The sequence below is a fragment of the Bufo gargarizans genome, unplaced genomic scaffold, assembly GCF_014858855.1.
Source record: "Bufo gargarizans isolate SCDJY-AF-19 unplaced genomic scaffold, ASM1485885v1 original_scaffold_1806_pilon, whole genome shotgun sequence".
Lineage (NCBI taxonomy): Eukaryota > Metazoa > Chordata > Amphibia > Anura > Bufonidae > Bufo > Bufo gargarizans.
Genome location: NW_025334525.1, coordinates 186592 through 205743, shown reverse-complemented (window position 1 = coordinate 205743; position 19152 = coordinate 186592). Strand labels below are relative to the sequence as shown.

Below are 19152 nucleotides of genomic sequence, written 5' to 3'. Positions count from 1 at the left end.
TAATTTCTATGAACTCGCCATGCACCTCATTGAATACCTTGGGGCATCTTCTTTCCAAAATGGGGTCACATGTGGGGTATTTATACTGCCCTGGCATTTTAGGGGCCCGAAAGCGTGAGAAGAAGTCTGGGATCCAAATGTCTAAAAATGCCCTCCTAAAAGGAATTTGGGCCGCTTTGCGCATCTAGGCTGCAAAAAAGTGTCACACATGTGGTATCGCCATACTCAGGAGAAGTTGGGGAATGTGTTTTGGGGTGTCATTTTACATATACCCATGCTGGGTGAGAGAAATATCTTGGTCAAGTGCCAACTTTGTATAAAAAAATGGGAAAAGTTGTCTTTTGCCAAGATATTTCTCTCACCCAGCATGGGTATATGTAAAATGACACCCTAAAACACATTCCCCAACTTCTCCTGAGTACGGCGATACCAGATGTGTGACACTTTTGTGCCGCCTAAGTGGGCAAAGGGGCACACATTCCAAAGAGCACCTTTAGGATTTCACAGGTCATTTTTTACAGATTTTGATTTCAAACTACTTCGCACACATTAGGGCCCCTAGAATGCCAGGGCAGTATAACTACCCCACAAGTGACCCCATTTTGTAAAGAAGACACCCCAAGGTATTCCGTAAGGGGCATGGCGAGTTCCTAGAATTTTTTATTTTTTGTCACAAGTTAGCGGAAAATGATGATTTTTTTTTTTTCTTACAAAGTCTCATATTCCACTAACTTGTGGCAAAAAATACAAAATTCTAGGAACTCGCCATGCCCCTCACGGAATACCTTGGGGTGTCTTCTTTCCAAAATGGGGTCACTTGTGGGGTAGTTATACTGCCCTGGCATTCTAAGGGCCCTAATGTGTGAGAAGTAGTTTGAAATCAAAATGTGTAAAAAATGCCCTGCAAAATCCGAAAGGTGCACTTTGGAATATGTGCCCCTTTGCCCACCTTGGCAGCAAAAAAGTGTGACACATCTGGTATCGCCGTACTCAGGAGAAGTTGGGCAATGTGTTTTGGGGTGTCATTTTACATATACCCATGCTGGGTGAGAAAATATCTTGGTCAAATGCCAACTTTGTATAAAAAAATGGGAAAAGTTGTCTTTTGCCAAGATATTTCTCTCACCCAGCATGGGTATATGTAAAATGACACCCCAAAACACATTCCCCAACTTCTCCTGAGTACGGCGATACCAGATGTGTGACACTTTTTTGCATGCCAAGGTGGGCAAAGGGGCGCATATTCCAAAGTGCACCTTTCGGACTTCACCGGTCATTTCTTACACATTTTGATTGCAAAGTTCTTCTCACACATTATGGACCCCTAAATTGCCAGGGCAGTATAACTACGCCACAAGTGACCCCATTTTGGAAAGAAGACACCCCAAGGTATTCGTGATGGGCATGGTGAGTTCATGGAAGTTTTTATTTTTTTTCACAAGTTAGTGGAATATGAGACTTTGTAAGAAAAAATAAAATAAAAAAATAATCATCATTTTCCGCTAACTTGTGACAAAAAATAAAAAGTTCTATGAACTCACTATGCCCATCAGTGAATACCTTAGGGTGTCTACTTTCCGAAATAGGGTCATTTGTGGGGTGTTTGTACTGTCTGGCCATTGTAGAACCTCAGGAAACATGACTGGTGCTCAGAAAGTCAGAGCTGCTTCAAAAAGCGGAAATTCACATTTTTGTACCATAGTTTGTAAACGCTATAACTTTTACCCAAACCATTTTTTTTTTTTACCCAAACATTTTTTTTAATCAAAGACATGTAGAACAATAAATTTAGCGAAAAATGTATATATGGATGTCGTTTTTTCTTGCAAAATTTTACAACTGAAAGTGAAAAATTTCATTTTTTTGCAAAAAAAAAATCTGTAACATTTTGATTAATAACAAAAAAAGTAAAAATGTCAGCAGCAATAAAATACCACCAAATGAAAGCTCCATTAGTGAGAAGAAAAGGAGGTAAAATTCATTTGGGTGGTAAGTTGCATGACCGAGCGATAAACGGTGAAAGGAGTGTAGTGCCGAAGTGTAAAAAGTGGCCTGGTCATGAAGGGGGTTTCACCTAGCGGGGCTGAAGTGGTTAATCATGACCTTCATAATAAATTTCTAAGGAAGTATATATAGGAGTGAACATAGACAATCCCTCCCCCCTTAAACTAGCTGGGAGGTGCAAGCCATCCCAGGTGTTACAATCAAAAGTGCTAGCAGAAATTTTAATGTACCAAACAAGTTTAAAATCTAACATGAGCCCCTATGAACAGACATTTCATGACATTAAACCCAGCAAAAATTGAGGAGTAACATAGCATTGATAATAAATATATAAATAAGTGAATAAACATGATTATAAGTGAGCAGCAGAAAAAACGCTCCATGTGAACACTCCTCAATACTTGTTGGCTGCAATCTAACTCTGACCATTCAGGCTATACAATACATTTTTTATTTTCTTGAAGTTGCAGCATGATGTGATCGTTAATAGCTACTAATAAATATACATGAGTTCTTATCTCAAATTTGATCCTGCAGGGCTTCTGGGACTTCAATTTTTAGAATCCAGAAGGCTTCTCTTTGGTTTACAAGTTTTTTGAGGTCTCCACCTCTTGCAGGCAGAAACACTCGTTCTATGGCATAAGCTGCGAATGATGACAGACTTCTATTATGGACCATGATAAAGTGTTTTGCTGCACTTGAGATGTTTACATATGCCGGATTTATTATATAATTAATGTGCTCCAGTAACCTTACTTTGAACCTTCTGGTTGAACATCCTACATATATTAACTGACATGCTTTGCATTCAATGATGTAGACAATTCCCGATGTGTTGCAATTAATGTAAGTTTTAACCGGATATTTATTAATACCATCAGAATCTTGAAAATATTTTTGGGGGGTTACATAACTGCAAGCTTTACATGGGGAATTGCCGCATTGTGTAAAACCTGTATATCGCAGCCAACATGTTCGCAATTGTCCCTCCGATTTTTGACTAAAGAGATGGAGATAGAGAGGCAGCCAGTGACCTGGGTCTTTTTGATACCACTCTGTGTCCTCCCCTCAGTCTTACCCTCAGTATTTTGTATAACTGTGGATCCTCATACAGGATAGGGATACATCTGGAGACCGCTTTCTCTATCAAAGAAAATTGATTGCTAAAAGTAAGTACAAGTGTTGGAATATTAGAGGATTTATCTTTATAGCATGATTTAATCTCATTTTCTTTTACTTCCCTATTTTCACTATATTTGTTCTTATCCATTTGTTTTCTATTACATTTTTTATGAGTCAAGGGGGTTCCAAACAACAAATCCTGCCTTTTTTTTCTTTCTGCTATATTTTTTGCTCTTTGGGTCATCCACAGTGGGTATCCTCTTTCCCTTAATCTATCAGTGATTATTTGTATCTCTTCATAAAAATCTGAGTCTTTGCTGCAATTGCGTCTGGCTCTGATCATCTCACCCACTGGAATAGCCTTTATTGTATGGAGTGGATGATGACTGTTGGCTCTTAATACTGTATTTCCAGATATGGGTTTGCGATAAGTTCGAGTGCATATTACCTGGCCTGGAATACCAATCAAAGTCACATCCAAGAAGTTTATTTTGTGAGCATCATGAACTCCAACAAATCGCAATCCATATGGGTTACTATTCAGGTAATGAAAAAAAGGGGGTATGGCAGACACATCGGCGGACCAAATGAATAACAGGTCATCGATGTATCTGCCATACCACTCTATACAGTCATGGGCAAAAGTTTTGAGAATTACATAAATATTGGAAATTGGAAAAGTTGCTGCTTAAGTTTTTATAATAGCAATTTGCATATACTCCAGAATGTTATGAAGAGTGATCAGATGAATTGCATAGTAGTTCTTTGCCATGAAAATTAACTTAACCCCAAAAAAACCTTTCCACTGCATTTCATTGCTGTCATTAAAGGACCTGCTGAGATCATTTCAGTAATCGTCTTGTTAACTCAGGTGATAATGTTGACGAGCACAAGGCTGGAGATCCTTATGTCAGGCTGATTGTGTTAAAATGGCAGACTTGACCTGTTAAAAGGAGGGTGATGCTTGAAATCATTGTTCTTCCATTGTTAACCATGGTGACCTGCAAAGAAACTCGTGAAGCCATCATTGCATTGCATAAAAAAGGCTTCACACGCAAGGATATTGTGGCTACTAAGATTGCACCTCAATCAACAATTTGAAGGATCATCAAGAACTTCAAGGAAAGAGGTTCAATTCTTGTTAAGAAGGCTTCAGGGCGTCCAAGAAAGTCCAGCAAGCACCAGGATCGTCTCCTAAAGAGGATTTAGCTGCGGGATCAGAGTGCCACCAGTGCAGAGCTTGCTCAGGAATGGAAGCAGGCAGGTGTGAGCGCATCTGCACGCACAGTGAGGCAAAGACTTTTGGAAAATCGCCTGGTGTCATGAAGAGCAGCAAAGAAGCCACTTCTCTCCAAAAAAACCATCAGGGACAGATTGATCTTCTACAGAAAATAAGGTGAATGGACTGCTGAGGACTGGGACAAAGTCATATTCTCTGATGAAGCCTCTTTCCGATTGTTTGGGGCATCAGGAAAAAGGCTTCTCTGGAGAAGAAAAGGTGAGAGCTACCATCAGTCCTGTGTCATGCCAACAGTAAAGCATCCTGAGACCATTCATGTGTGGGGTTGCTTCTCATCCAAGGGAGTGGGCTCACTCACAATTTTGCCCAAAAACACAGCCATGAATAAAGAATGGTACCAAAACACCCTCCAACAGCAACTTCTTCCAACAATCCAACAACAGTTTGGTGAAGAACAATGCATTTTCCAGCACAATGGAGCACCGTGCCATAAGGCAAAAGTGATAACTAAGTGGCCCAGGGACCAAAACATTGACATTTTGGGTCCATGGCCTGAAAACTCCCCAGATCCTAATCCCATTGAGAACTTGTGGTCAATCCTCAAGAGGCGGGTGGACAAACAAAAACCCACTAATTCTGTCAAACTCCAAGAAGTGATTATGAAAGAATGGGTTGCTATCAGTCAGGAATTGGCCCAGAAGTTGATTGAGAGCATGCCCAGTTGAATTGCAGAGATCCTGAAAAAGAAGGGCCAACACTGCAAATACTGACTCTTTGCATAAATGTCATGTAATTGTCGATAAAAGCCTTTGAAACGTATGAAGTGCATGTAATTATATTTTACTCCATCACAGAAACAACTGAAACAAAGATCTAAAAGCAGTTTCGCAGCAAACTTTGTGAACACTAATATTTGTGTCATTCTCAAAACTTTTGGCCACGACTGTACACTCGCCAAAGGGATTATCAACATCATAGATATAGTGCTCCTCCCAGTACGCCATGGTGACGCTTGCAAGTGACGGGGAAAATTTTGCTCCCATACTCACACCCTGAATCTGCAAGTAAAATTTATTATCAAAACTGAAATAATTATGTGTGAGCAAAAATTCTGTTATTTTTAATACATAATCAATGAAAACGTCACCATGGCCACTGTAGCGGTGTAATGCTGCTACCCTGCGATCCTCAGCATTAGCTCCTGCACATGTAAATCAATCTGCCCAGGGCAGGCCAGAAAAAACATACCGGCACCAGCTTGACAGGTGGCAACCCTGGGTGGAGCAGGAGGGCCCGGATAATGGTGAGCTTTAGGGAGGAGTGGCAAGGGGCTTCTGCACTTGCTGTACAAAGCAGTTAGGGTTAGCCGTCTCTCTCTCCTTCACAAGAACGAACTGCGCAGTCTCGGCCACTGAAGTGGGAAACGTCCAGGCTACCATAGGATGGAACCAGCATTTAGAACTTTTAAAATTAATTTTTTTAAACACATATTTAATAAAAAAAATATTTATGGAGTAAGCTTTCATTTATGATACATTTTTAATAGTGGCATCCTTGTTAGAGAACAGCAAGTTGTGCAAAAAGTACTGAAGCATTGAACAGTAGAACATGTGCATTCAGAAGTTTAGAGAATGTTACATTAAGTTCACCTGTAAAGGTTAAAGGGCATTTTAGGTTCATCTTGAAATTTCACCCACAAGCCAAATGTACCATTGCATTTCATTACCATTGCACTTATATAATAATTGACTGAGTGGTTTTAATGACGAGTGATATGGGATATTCCTTCTATAATTAATACTTTCACGTGACAGCCTTCCCCCATGTGCCAAGCCCCTCAGAGGGAATATACTTACTCCACTCCCTGCGCTGCTCCTGGTCCCCGCACCGCCGCTGCTGCTTCTCCCTGTACACGGATGAAAACATACGGTGTTTGGGGGAAGCAGCCAATGGCAGACGGGTACGAGCCTCCCTCGCGTCGTGGAAATAGCAAGTTGCAGGAAAGTTGCACAACTATTCCGAGACTTGCTGTCATGTGACATATGTTGTATGTAGCCCCAACCTCAAGGTCTGTGAATAACTGGGGTTTAAATTCGGTTTTGCTCTTAGAGTATTTCCCATATTCAAAAAAAAAGAATATACTTTCTTCTAATCTAATTGATTTCCTTGCAAAACAGTTTCCACATATAAAACAGCTTCTCTCCTTAATGTTGTCTATAGCAATAAAACATTTGCCACACCCTGAGCGCAAAAAGGCACTCTACTGACTTCTCTAATGTCTAACAAGATATGATTTTAGTACACAACCTTTCCCATATAGTGAACATTAATATGACTTCTCTCCTGTGTGAATTCTCTCATGTTTAACAAGGTACGATTTCAGTGTAAAACATTTACCACATTCTAAACATGAATATGGCTTCACTCCTGTGTGAACACTCTTATGTAAAACAAGATTTGATCTATCTGTAAAACATTTCCCACATTCCGAACATGAATATGGCTTCTCTCCTGTGTGAATTCTCTCATGTGTAACAAGATTGGATTTATTTGTAAAGCATTTCCCACATTCTAAGCATGAAAATGGTTTCTCTCCTGTGTGAATTCTTTGATGGCTAATAAGGCTACTATTCTGCGTAAAACATTTCCCACATTCTGAACATGAATATGGTTTCTCTCCTCTGTGACATCTCTTATGCGTAACAAGATGGGATTTTAATGCAAAACATTTCCCACATTCTGAACATAAATATGGCTTCTCTCCTGTGTGAATTATCTTATGTGTAACAAGATTGGATTCATTTGTAAAGCATTTCCCACATTCTGAACATGAATACGGCTTCTCCCCTGTGTGACTTCTCCTCTCATGTTTCTTAAGACCTGACTTATCTGCAAAACATTTCCCACATTCTGAACATGAATATGGCTTCTCTCCTGTGTGAATTCTCTGATGGCTAGTAAGGGTTGTTTGTTTTGAAAAACATTTCCCACATTCTGTACATAAAATCTTTCCTGCATGACATATCTCATGTGTAACAAGTGATGATTTCCATATAAAACATTTCCCACATACTAAACATGAATATGGTTTATTTCCTGTGTGAATTCTCTGATGGATAATAAGGCTTGTTTTTTGTGCAAAACATTTCCCACATTCTGGACATGAATATGATTTCTCCCCTGTGTGAATTCTCTTATGTTCAACTAGATGTGCTTTCTGTGTAAAACATTTGTCACATTCTAAAGATGAATATGGCTTCTCTCCTGTGTGAATTCGCTCATGTGTAACAAAATTTGATTTCCTTGTCAAGCTCTTCCCACATTCAGAACAGGAGTATGGCTTCGCTCCTGTGTGACGTCTTCTGTGTGGAGAAAGTCTTGATCTTTTTGTGAATGCCATACCACACTGTAACCATTTAGCCCCTTTCTGACCTTTACTTGTGGTTATCTGTGGCTGATCTGGAGAGGGTTCTTGATGCTGAGAGGGATTATAAGACAGATCTGTACTGTGAAGTCCTGGATACACATTAAGGGTAATGTGGTTTTCTCCTAAAGAGCGCTGCATGTTATCTTCCTCTGCTTTATAATTTAGTGAATCGGAATTCTTAATGGTATTGTCTGTGAAGATAAAAATTGGAATTTTATGATTTGAGTAGAAAACTTAAAAAAAAAATATTTTTAGGTTGATAGTGAATCCAGGGACAGTGTCGATCTTAGGTGCCTAGAGCCCACCTGTAAAACTCAGTGTGGGGGCGCAGTGTACATGCAAATATTACCTATTCACATAGCTGAGGGGAGCAAGACACTCAAGATGATTATGAGGGTCCCTGCAACAGCTTCAAAAAGGCGGGTTCCTGGGGAAAGAGGATACTGGCTGGCCCTTGTTCCGGGGGTGGGGGACTAGGGGCCCACTGGGGGATCCAACTGACTAGGGGTATAAGGGATTCATTCTGAATCCACTCTGTGCTTTGGTTCAGAAGTCTGCACCAAAAACTTCATGTGTGATTCCAGTCTTTTAAAGCTTTCTATAACACTTCCTGAAGTCCAGGTTTCTGCTCTACACCTGTTCACCACTTTTGTTACACAAACCTACAGTCATGTGAAAAAATTAGGACACCCTTTGAAAGCATGTGGTTTTTTGTAACATTTTTAATAAAAGGTTATTTCATCTCCGTTTCAACAATACAGAGAGATTAAAGTAATCCGACTAAACAAAGAAAACTGAAGAAAAGTATTTTCAAGATCTTCTGTAAATGTCATTCTACAAAAATGCCTATTCTAACTGAGGAAAAAGATAGGACACCCTTGCCCCTAATAGCGAGTGTTACCTCCTTTGGCTGAAATAACTGCAGTGAGACGGTTCTTGTAGCCATCTACCAGTCTTCGACATCGGTCTGAGGAAATTTTACCCCACTCCTCAATGCAGAACTTTTTCAGCTGTGAGATGTTTGAGGGGTTTCTTGCACGTACAGCCCTTTTCAAGTCACCCCACAGCATCTCAATGGGATTCAAATCTGGACTTTGACTTGGCCATTCCAGGACTCTCCATTTCTTCTTTTTCAGCCAATCTTTGGTTGATTTACTAGTATGTTTTGGGTCATTGTCATGTTGCATGGTCCAGTTCCGCTTCAGCTTTAATTTTCTAACTGATGGTCTCACATGTTCTTCAAGCACCTTCTGATACACAGTAGAATTCATCGTGGATTCTATGATGGTGAGCTGACCAGGTCCTGCTGCAGCAAAGCAGCCCCAAACCATGACACTTCCACCTCCATGCTTCACAGTTGGTATGAGGTTCTTTTCTTGGAATGCTGTGTTTGGTTTACGCCAAACATGTCCTCTGCTGTTGTGTCCAAATAATTCAATTTTGGACTCATCTGTCCAAAGAACATTATTCCAGAAGTCCTGGTTTTTGTCAACTTTATCTCTGGCAAATGTCAGTCTGGCCTCGATGTTTCTCTTGGAAAGCAAAGGTTTCCTCCTTGCACACCTCCCATGCAAGTTAAACTTGTACAGTCTCTTTCTGATTGTAGAGGCATGTACTTCTACATCAACAGTAGCCAGAGCCTGCTGTAGTTCTCGAGATGACACTTTAGGGTTTTTGGAGACCTCTTTTAGCATCTTGCGGTCTGCTCTTGGGGTGAACTTGCTGGGGCGACCAGTCCTGGGCATGTTGGCAGTTGTTTTGAAAGCCCTCCACTTGTAGACTATCTTCCGGACAGTGGAATGGCTGATTTCAAAATCTTTTGAGATCTTTTTAAATCCCTTCCCAGACTCATAGGCTGCTACAATCTTTTTTCTGAAGTCCTCTGACAGCTCTTTTGCTCTCACCATGGTGCTCACTCTCACTTCAACAGTCAGGAGCACACCAAACTAAATGTCTGAGGTTTAAATAGGGCAAGCCTCATTCAACATGCAGAGTAACGATCTACTAATTATGTGCACCTGGTGTGATATACCTGTGTGAGATCTGAGCCAATTTAAGAGGGAATACATGTGAGGGTGTCCTATCTTTTTCCTCAGTTAGAATAGGCATTTTTGTAGAATGACATTTACAGAAGATCTTGAAAAGACTTTTCTTCAGTTTTCTTTGTTTAGTCGGATTACTTTAATCTCTCTGTATTGTTGAAACGGAGATGAAATAACCTTTTATTAAAAATGTTACAAAAAACCACATGCTTTCAAAGGGTGTCCTAATTTTTTCACATGACTGTAGCTCAAAAATGTGAAAAAACAACCATGTATGGTGATCTGCCTTATGTGAAGACATTTGGCCCTTCAATATCATCACATTAATACAACAAGTTAAAGGGCATCTGTCAGCAGTTTTGTACCTATGACACTGGCTGACCTGTTACATGTGCACTTGGCAGCTGAAGACATCTGTGTTGGTTCCATGTTCATATGTGCCCGCATATGTTTTAAGATATGCAATTGAGACTCTAGGAGCAACAGGAGTGTTACCATTACTACTAGAGGCTCAGCTCTCCCTGCAACAGCCGTGATGATATTTTCACTGCTTGGCTCTGTCAGTGAAGGTGCAGAGGGCACGGCCGTTGCAGAGAGAGCTGAGCCTCTAAGTAACAATTTTTCTCAGCAATGCGGTCATATATGAATATGGGACCCACACAGATACCTTCAGCCTCCAGGTGCACATACAAAGTGTTAGCCAGGTTTATAGGTACACATCTGCTGACAGATGCCCTTTACCTGAACCCCTTAGGGACCCCTGATGTACCGGTACAGCATGGTTCCCGAGTCCTTAAGGACCCATGACGTACCGGTACGTCATCTATAGTTCCGATCGGAACACGCTGCCTGCTCAAATCATTGAGCAGACACCACGGCTAAATGCGCGGGGGGGGGTCCCGTGATCAATTCAGACCTGCGGTTTGCGGCTTTTACCTGGTGCGGCGGCGGTGGTCGGCGGTGCCATCAGGTCCCCATGGGGCTGTGGGGGGGACCCGATGGCATTGAAGGCAGCGCGATACCTAAGGAAGGCATTGCGCTGCCTTCCGGTGAAGAGCCTGTGAGATCCAGCCCCCTGGATCTCACAGGCCGGAAGCTGTATGAGTAATACACACAGTATTACCCTGGGTTCACACCTGAGCGTTCCGAAAGGAGCGCTCTGTATGCGCGATTGTACCGGCGTTTACAAATCGCGCATACAGAGACAGGTGAACACACATTGTCGCGCGTTCCCGAATATCTATGTACGGGAACGCGCGACAAAACGCCCCAAAAAAGCTCAAGAACTTGTTTGAGCGTCGGGCGTTTTACAGCACGATCGTACGCGCTGTAAAACACCCAGGTGAGAACCATTCTCATAGGGAATCATTGGTTTCTCCTTGTTGAGCGTTTTACAGCGCGTAGGAACGCGCTGTAAAACGCTCAGGTGTGAACTTAGGGTTACTCATACAGCCAATGCATTCCAATACAGAAGTATTGGAATGCATTTTATAGGATTAGACCCCCAAAAGTTCAAGTCCCAAAGTGGGACAAAAAATAAAGTGAAAAAAATTAAGTTGAAAAAATAAAGTTTTCCCCCCCAAGTAAAAATAAACAAAAACGTCATTTTCCCCAAATAAAGTTAAAAAAATTGGTAAAAAATAGGAAAAAAAAAAAAGGATACATATCGGGTATCGCCGCGTCCGTATCGACCGGCTCTATAAACATATCACATGACCTAACCCCTCAGATGAACACTGTAAAAAATAAATAAAAAATAAAAACTGTGCTAAATAAACAATTTTTTGGGCACTTTACATCACAAAAAGTACAACAGCAAGCGATCAAAAAGGCGTTTGCCCACCTAAATAGTACCAATCTAACCGTCACCTCATCCCGCAAAAAATGAGCCCCTACCTGAGACAATCGCCCAAAAAATAAAAAAAACTATGGCTCAGAGTATGGAGACACTAAAACATCATTTTTTTGGTTTTAAAAAAAGCTGTTATTGTGTAAAAATTACATAAATAAAAAAAAAGTATACATTTTTGGTATCGCCGCGTTCGTATCGACCGGCTTGACCTTGGGACGTTACAGAGCAGTCTCCGGGGTAGGTCCTAAAGGAAGAATCCGGCCAATCAGAGGACGGTCATCTGCAAAACTCTACGCCCCAGAGAAGTGTCAGAAGATGCACTGAAGGGCTGAAGCCTCATGATTAGGGTTGAGGGAATCCGAACGACAAAGTTCGGGTTCATACCAAACTTTGCGAGTTCGGGTACCCGGACCCAGACTTTTTCACTGAAGTTCAGGTTCGGGTTTGGTGTTCGGGTGAATTTATTATTTTCCATTATGGTTATAACGGAAAATAATAGCATTCTTAATAATAAAAAAAAATTCACCTCATCCACTTGATCGCGCAGATGGTATCCTCTTCTTTCTTCATTCTGCAGGACCTGCAAAAGGGCCTGCAAAAGGACCTGCGATGACGTCACCGTGCTCACCACATGGTCTCGAAATTGAACTTTTACCTGAAGTTTGGCCGAACCCAGCAAACCTGAACTTCCACGGGTTCGCTCATCCTTACTCATGATGTACTGCCCAAGAGGCCACCATGTAGGACAGGAAGCGAAGGGACACCTGCTGCAAAGGTTCAAACTGAGAGGACTGGAGAGTGCTGAGAACCAGATTAAGGTCCCAAGGATTCAACGGAAGTCGGTAAGGGGCCAGAGAACTACAGATTGTGACAAAACTTGCCGAGAACCAACATCACAATCATTGCAGACTGGGCCTGGAAAAGAGTCACGGCCACCTGAGAAGAGTCATGGTTATTCATGAATTCCTGCTCCCCCCCCCCCCCCCCACCTGCTGATGACTGTCAGGCTTCTACCTAGTTTTCTCCTTTTCTCTCTAGAAGAGAACTGCAATCATCAGCAGATGGGCGAGGAGAGCAGGAGATTATGAATAACCAGGACTCTTTTGCGGTAGATTTGACTCTTTTCCAGGCCTGGGCTGTAATGATTATGATGCTGGTTCTCGGCAACCACTTACTTTTAGCTAATGAGTGACACAGCGCTGAGATCAGCATTTCTGTCACTAATTTATGCTGCCCTCAGTCAGGTCAACATAAAGTTGATTTTTACACAATAAAAGCATTTTTGAAAAAAAATGTTTTTGTGTCTCTATTTTCGGAAAGCCATATTTTTTTTATATTTTTTGGACGATTGTCTGGGGTAGGGTCTCATTTTTTGCGGAATGAGATGACAGTTTGATTGGTGCTAACTTTGGGTACATAACTCTTTTTATACCATTTTTTGGGAAGTGAGGTGGGCAAAACTTCAATTCTATCATAGTTTTTTTTTTATGGCGTTCCCCGTGCGGTGAAAGTAACATGATCCTTTTATAGATTACAGAGATAAATGGATAAAATATCCCAGGGCGCAAGAATCCAGTCCAGATAGTGATGGTAAATAGAAACGTATTTATTGCAGAAGTACAACGCGTTTCGGGGAGTAGTTCCCCTTCATCAGGTACATAACACTGCATATAGATTAGGTCGTTATGGATGCGGCAATACCAAACATGTTTAGTATTGTTTGTTTTTTTAATTAACCAATTATATGTGCGGATAAAGTATGTTATTTTTTTTATTAAAAAAATAAATAAAAATTTCACACTTTTTTGGCCCAGACTCACTTGGTTCTTGCAGATCCAGTGGGTCTGATGCCTCTACAATACACTGCAGTACACTGTATAGTTAATTTTCAATTACACTTAGGGTCCATTCACACGTCCACAGTGTTTTGCGGGTCCGTAATTGCAAAACACCGGGCCAGCACCCCAATAGAAATGCCTATTCTTGTCTGCAGCTGTGGACAAGAATAGGACATGTTCTATTTTTTGGTGGAGCCGCGGACTGCATCTTTTCCATCCCCATTGAAAATGAATGGGTCCGGATCCGTTCCGCAATGGAACGCATCCAGGATCCATTTTGCGGATGTCTGAATGGACCCTTAGCCTGATCAGGCTCAGATATACCATGGCAATCTGGATGACTGTAAAGGCAGAGCAGTGGCCCGATGGTTAGCCCCTTCCACACAGCGGGACCTAAGGACCGCGGCATGGAAGGGGTTAAACGATCGACATGGGTGCCAGCACCGATGTCATCTGTTTCAAGCAGATTGTCAGCTGTGTGTCGTCAGCTTTGCTTGGCCATCCTGAACGGCGAGGGGGGGGGGGCATGCTTTCTGCGGGCACGCCGTTCTGAAGGGGAGGGGGGCTCTGCTCGGCCATCCTGAACTGGGGCAGGGGATTAGGGGTCTCCTGTGCTGCTGTGCCATCCTGTACTGCGGTGGGGGTTTGTGTCCAGCATTGACAGGGGTTGGATGGATGCAGGACTGCTGCGCTGCCGGGGGGGCACAAGGGCACAAGAGGCCATACTGAACAGGAGAGATGGGGTTGGGGGCATGTTCCACACATTGACCATGGCATGGAAGGGGTTATGTCGCAGGTTGCAGCAGACTGTCAGCTGTATGTTACAGCTGACAGTCTGCAGCACTCTGCCATCCTGAAGGGGGGGGTTAGAAGAGGGAGAGAGACACTGCGCGCTCCCGTGTGGAGCCAGGAGGAGTTACAGAGAATCCGTCAGATGAGGGATTCTCTGTAAATCCACAGAGAGCAGCCGCTGAGCATAGGAAGCACCTGAGGCTGGAGAAGGAAAACGAAAAAAGATAAATAAATAGAACCAATTGGAGAAATGATTTTCTCTACAAAATAAATTAATTGGTGTAAAAAAGGTGTCCATATCCTTTAATGGATAAGCTCTTTTCAGTGCACCTCCTCCGCTGCTGCAGTCTCACACACTCTCAGTACAAGCTGTAGTCTCCCTGACTCTGTAACGAGAGATCCTCCATCTTCCAGCAGCAGTTTCAGTGTGGAATTACAGATTCTAAATCCATCTTCAGCTTTATTTTACTGCAGCCTGTACTGAGCATGTGCGAGGCAGCAGCAGAGGAGGAGGTGCACTGGAAGGAGCTTGTCACCTGAGCTACAGGTGGATGGAGACGGAGTTTAGCTTGTGAACACAGGATTCAAACAATCTCTAGCGGGAGTAATAATACGCTTATCTTAATATCAGACAGAGAAATGTAAAAAAACGTGTTTTTTTTACAGCCATTCTGACATGGAGTTTCAAGGAAAGTACACCGGCCTCATCAGGTCTAAGCTCTATATGATACTACATGCATTTTGTATTGTGAAATCTAGAGACAGATCGTCTATTGTAATGGAAAAGCTGATCCTAGTCACAAGCTAATGCACCATGAGGCAAAGCGCACGTCTCAGGCTGAAGCCAAGGACATGACAATGTGGTCATAAGAAGCTAATTTTATTCTATGGGGAGGTACGAGCGCGGTGATAGAATAGTTTTCATGCTTTAGTCCTTTTCCACAATTAAAAAAATATATAGATTTTTGAGAAAACTAGTAGATTTTGTGCTTTTGCATTCAAAATACCCATAACTTTTTCCTTTTTACGTTGATGTACAAGTATGGCGGCTTGATCTTTGGGGTGCTGTCATGAAAGGAGAAAGAAGAGTCGCAGCCCAAAGTGAAAGAGGAGAGAATTTAGTCATTGTCTTAGGAGGACAGGTTTAGAGCGGTGATATTAAAAAATGTTTAAATTTTTGAATGCAAAATCCCTTTAACCATCAAAAAGGAAATCACCAAAATGTATGGATTACTGTTTTATATCTCTTTACTATCCCAACATGATGGTTAACCCTTTCCTGCACAATGCCGTACATGTAGTCCATCATGATAGCACAGACACAAAAGCTGTGCCCCCATAACCCCCAGTGGATGTGTGGATGTGACTGACCACCATGTCCTGCAGGAACATCCGGGATCAGAGAAGAATCTGATCAGAGATCACTATCAGCTGGATAAGGAGAACACTTCATGATGGGATGGGGACATCTACAATCAAAGAGCAGCAGCCGGTGATCAGATTCTCCTCCTGCCCTGAAGGCACCAAGGACAGAATCTGAAGTCACTTTCTCCATTCATGATTCCATACCTTTGGTGACATCTCCTGTAATGTCCTCCTCCACCTCACTCTTACACGGGGGATCGCCCATCATCCTCTCTTCTTCATCCTCCACTGTAATATCAGTCAGATCTTCCCCCTGATTTGTCATCTGTAACAATTCAGTACAATACAGCAGACAGGTGGGAAATCTAACAGAGCCACATAAGAGACCCCCACAATCTATGACCCCTCTATGACTGCAGGACCCCCCTATATAGATGTGTATAGGGCTCAGCTCCATCTACCTGAGGGTTCTCTGGGACCTTCTCCTCTGGACAGTCCTGGGAATACAGAGGACGGGGACATCTCTCTGGTGGATTTCTCCTCCTGGATCCATCTGTGGAGACACAAGCACACAGTGACTGAATACATGGCCCCCTGTAGATCTGTCTATAGATCAGAAAAAACAACTACTCCCAGTCTCCTCTCCACTAGGGCTCATTCAGATGGCCGTATATTGCTTTCCGCATCTGATCTACAATTTTGCAGCTTAGATCTGGACCCAGTCACTTCTAGGGGGCCCCAAAACATGTGGACAGCACTCCTCCTCCATTACATGTCACTGCACACATGTGTACACACTGCACATGACGGCTCTTACCTTGTGATATAAGAGGCTGGTGCTCCTCCATTACATGTCACTGCACACACGTGTATACACTGCACATGACGGGTCTCACCCTGTGATATAAGAGGCTGGTGCTCCTCTATTACATGTCACTGCACACACGTGTATACACTGCACATGACGGCTCTTACCTTGTGATATAAGAGGCTGGTGCTCCTCCATTACATGTCACTGCACACACGTGTATACACTGCACATGACGGCTCTTACCCTGTGATATAAGAGGCTGGTGCTCCTCCATTACATGTCACTGCACACACATGTATACACTGCACATGACGGCTCTTACCTTGTGATATAAGAGGCTGGCGCTCCTCCATTACATGTCACTGCACACACGTGTATACACTGCACATGACGGCTCTTACCTTGTGATATAAGAGGCTGGTGCTCCACCATTACATGTCACTGCACACACGTGTATACACTGCACATGGCGGCTCTTACCTTGTTATATAAGAGGCTGGTGCTCCTCCATTACATGTCACTGCACACACGTGTATACACTGCACATGACGGCTCTTACCTTGTGATATAAGAGGCTGGTGCTCCTCCATTACATGTCACTGCACACACGTATATACACTGCACATGACGGGTCTTACCTTGTGATATAAGAGGCTGGTGCTCCTCCATTACAGGTCACTGCACACACGTGTACACACTGCACATGACGGCTCTTACCTTGTGATATAAGGGGCTAGTGCTCCTCCATTACATGTCACTGCACACACGTGTATACACTGCACATGACGGCTCTTACCCTGTGATATAAGAGGCTGGTGCTCCTCCATTACATGTCACTGCACACACGTGTATACACTGCACATGACGGCTCTTACCTTGTGATATAAGAGGCTGGTGCTCCTCCATTACATGTCACTGCACACACGTGTATACACTGCACATGACGGGTCTTACCTTGTGATATAAGAGGCTGGTGCTCCTCCATTACATGTCACTGCACACACGTGTACACACTGCACATGACGGGTTTTACCCTGTGATATAAGAGGCTGGTGCTCCTCCATTACATGTCACTGCACACACGTGTATACACTGCACATGACGGCTCTTACCCTGTGATATAAGAGGCTGGTGCTCCTCCATCATGGCCTCCTTGTACAGATCCTTGTGTCCTTCTATATACTCCCACTCCTCCATGGAGAAATAGACAGTGACATCCTGACACCTTATAGGAACCTGACAACACAATGACACCGTCATCACCCAGACCCCTCCAGTGCTGTTACTGGAGAATTTCCCAGCATTCCCAGCAGTGTCACCTCTCCAGTCAGAAGCTCCATCATCTTGTGGGTGAGTTCTAGGATCTTCTGCTCATGTATCAGGGGGTGAGGGGGAGGCTCTGTGATGGGGTGAGGGGTCCTGCTCCGCCCTCCTGACTCCTGGAGATGGATGATGGGAGTCACACAGTCCCCCGATGTCTTCTTCACTATTGTGTACTCCTGTGGATGGAGAGAGACACTTAGGGAATAAACCCTTCAGGGGCCATGTGCTCTCCTCCGGCCCTTTCCTCCTGGGTACAACGTGCCTACTTACCTTCTCATGGCTCCTACAACATGACTATTGGTCACTGGTCACATGATACATCACTCACCATACTGGGGGCTGATCTTCAGGTTCTCCATCACTTGGAAGGTCTGGAGTCCGTTCTCCAGGACCCTGGACTCTTCCTATCACTTCCTATGATGGATTCTCCTTCCCGATGTCTGACTTGTTACAGAATACAATAAAGAGGAGAGAAATCTAGAAAAGTTTACCTCTCCGCTCAGCAGGGAGATGATCTCCAAGGTGAGGTCTAATATTCTTCTGCTGATCTCCTTCCTGTCCATCCTTGGTGGCTCATTCAGGAGAAGGCTCGTATTGCTGGTTTTCTTCATCCCTCCTCCAAAAAAATGAATAAAGGTTAATCAGTGAGTCCCATGTCCCCGATAATGAGGCCGAGAAAAAGTACAACTCATCCTGCAAAACTCAGACCCTCATAAAGCTGCACTGACGGGAAAACCCTGAGCTCCGGGTGTATCTAAGCTCCTGGCAGTGCAGTGTGTATCTAAGCTCCTGGCAGTGAAAACCTTATTCACATGAAACAGATTCTCTCATCTAGAACTGAATGATGACAACCCCCACTATCCCCACTACTACTCCCCCATCATACTAAGCTGAGGAGCGGAGAAGGATTCCTTGTGTGTAATGGAGGAGAATCTCCAGAGGTGACATGTCTGAGCTCTCCACCACACTGTCTCCTCACAGCTCATCTTACCTGCAGGCTGGAGGAATGGCTGATACCAGAGAGAACAAGAGCCCTGACTACCGACCAGGACCTGCCCAGTATCTGCTGCACTGCCAGAGCTGAAGGACCTGGGGTGACGTCACCTGCATGTGATCAGTGAAGGGGGCGTAGCCCAAGAAGAAAAGCAAAGATCACATGACGGTGATGTCACCTAAGGTCCTTCACAACCTCCTCTCCACTGCTGGCCCCGCCCCCTGCACTGATCACATGACGGTGACGTCACCCCAGGTCCTTCACCACCTCCTCTGCACTGATCACATGACAGTGACGTCACCGCAGGTCCTTCAGCTCTGGCAGTGCAGCAGATACTGGGCA

The 19152-nt window shown here is 43.4% G+C and overlaps 1 protein-coding gene and 1 long non-coding RNA gene across 4 annotated transcripts; both read right to left on the bottom strand.

Moving 5' to 3' along the window:
* Positions 1-5886: 5886 nt before the first annotated feature.
* Positions 5887-15933, bottom strand: LOC122923684 (zinc finger protein OZF-like). Its single transcript, XM_044274539.1, has 2 exons — positions 15887-15933; positions 5887-7984 (listed from the first exon to the last, which is right to left on the bottom strand). Exon 2 carries the CDS (start codon positions 7929-7931, stop codon positions 6693-6695), a length of 1239 nt encoding a protein of 412 aa, XP_044130474.1. The 5' UTR covers positions 7932-7984; positions 15887-15933; the 3' UTR covers positions 5887-6692.
* A 2007-nt stretch (positions 15934-17940) lies between these two features.
* LOC122923686 lies at positions 17941-18871 on the bottom strand. 3 transcript variants are annotated; one of them, XR_006387314.1, is made up of 3 exons: positions 18808-18871; positions 18308-18432; positions 17941-17992 (listed from the first exon to the last, which is right to left on the bottom strand). It is a non-coding gene; the product is annotated as an uncharacterized LOC122923686 (long non-coding RNA). The 3 variants fall into 3 exon arrangements; XR_006387315.1 differs by having other exon boundaries at positions 18308-18421; XR_006387316.1 differs by having other exon boundaries at positions 18308-18429; positions 18808-18849.
* Between the last annotated feature and the right edge of the window lie 281 nt (positions 18872-19152).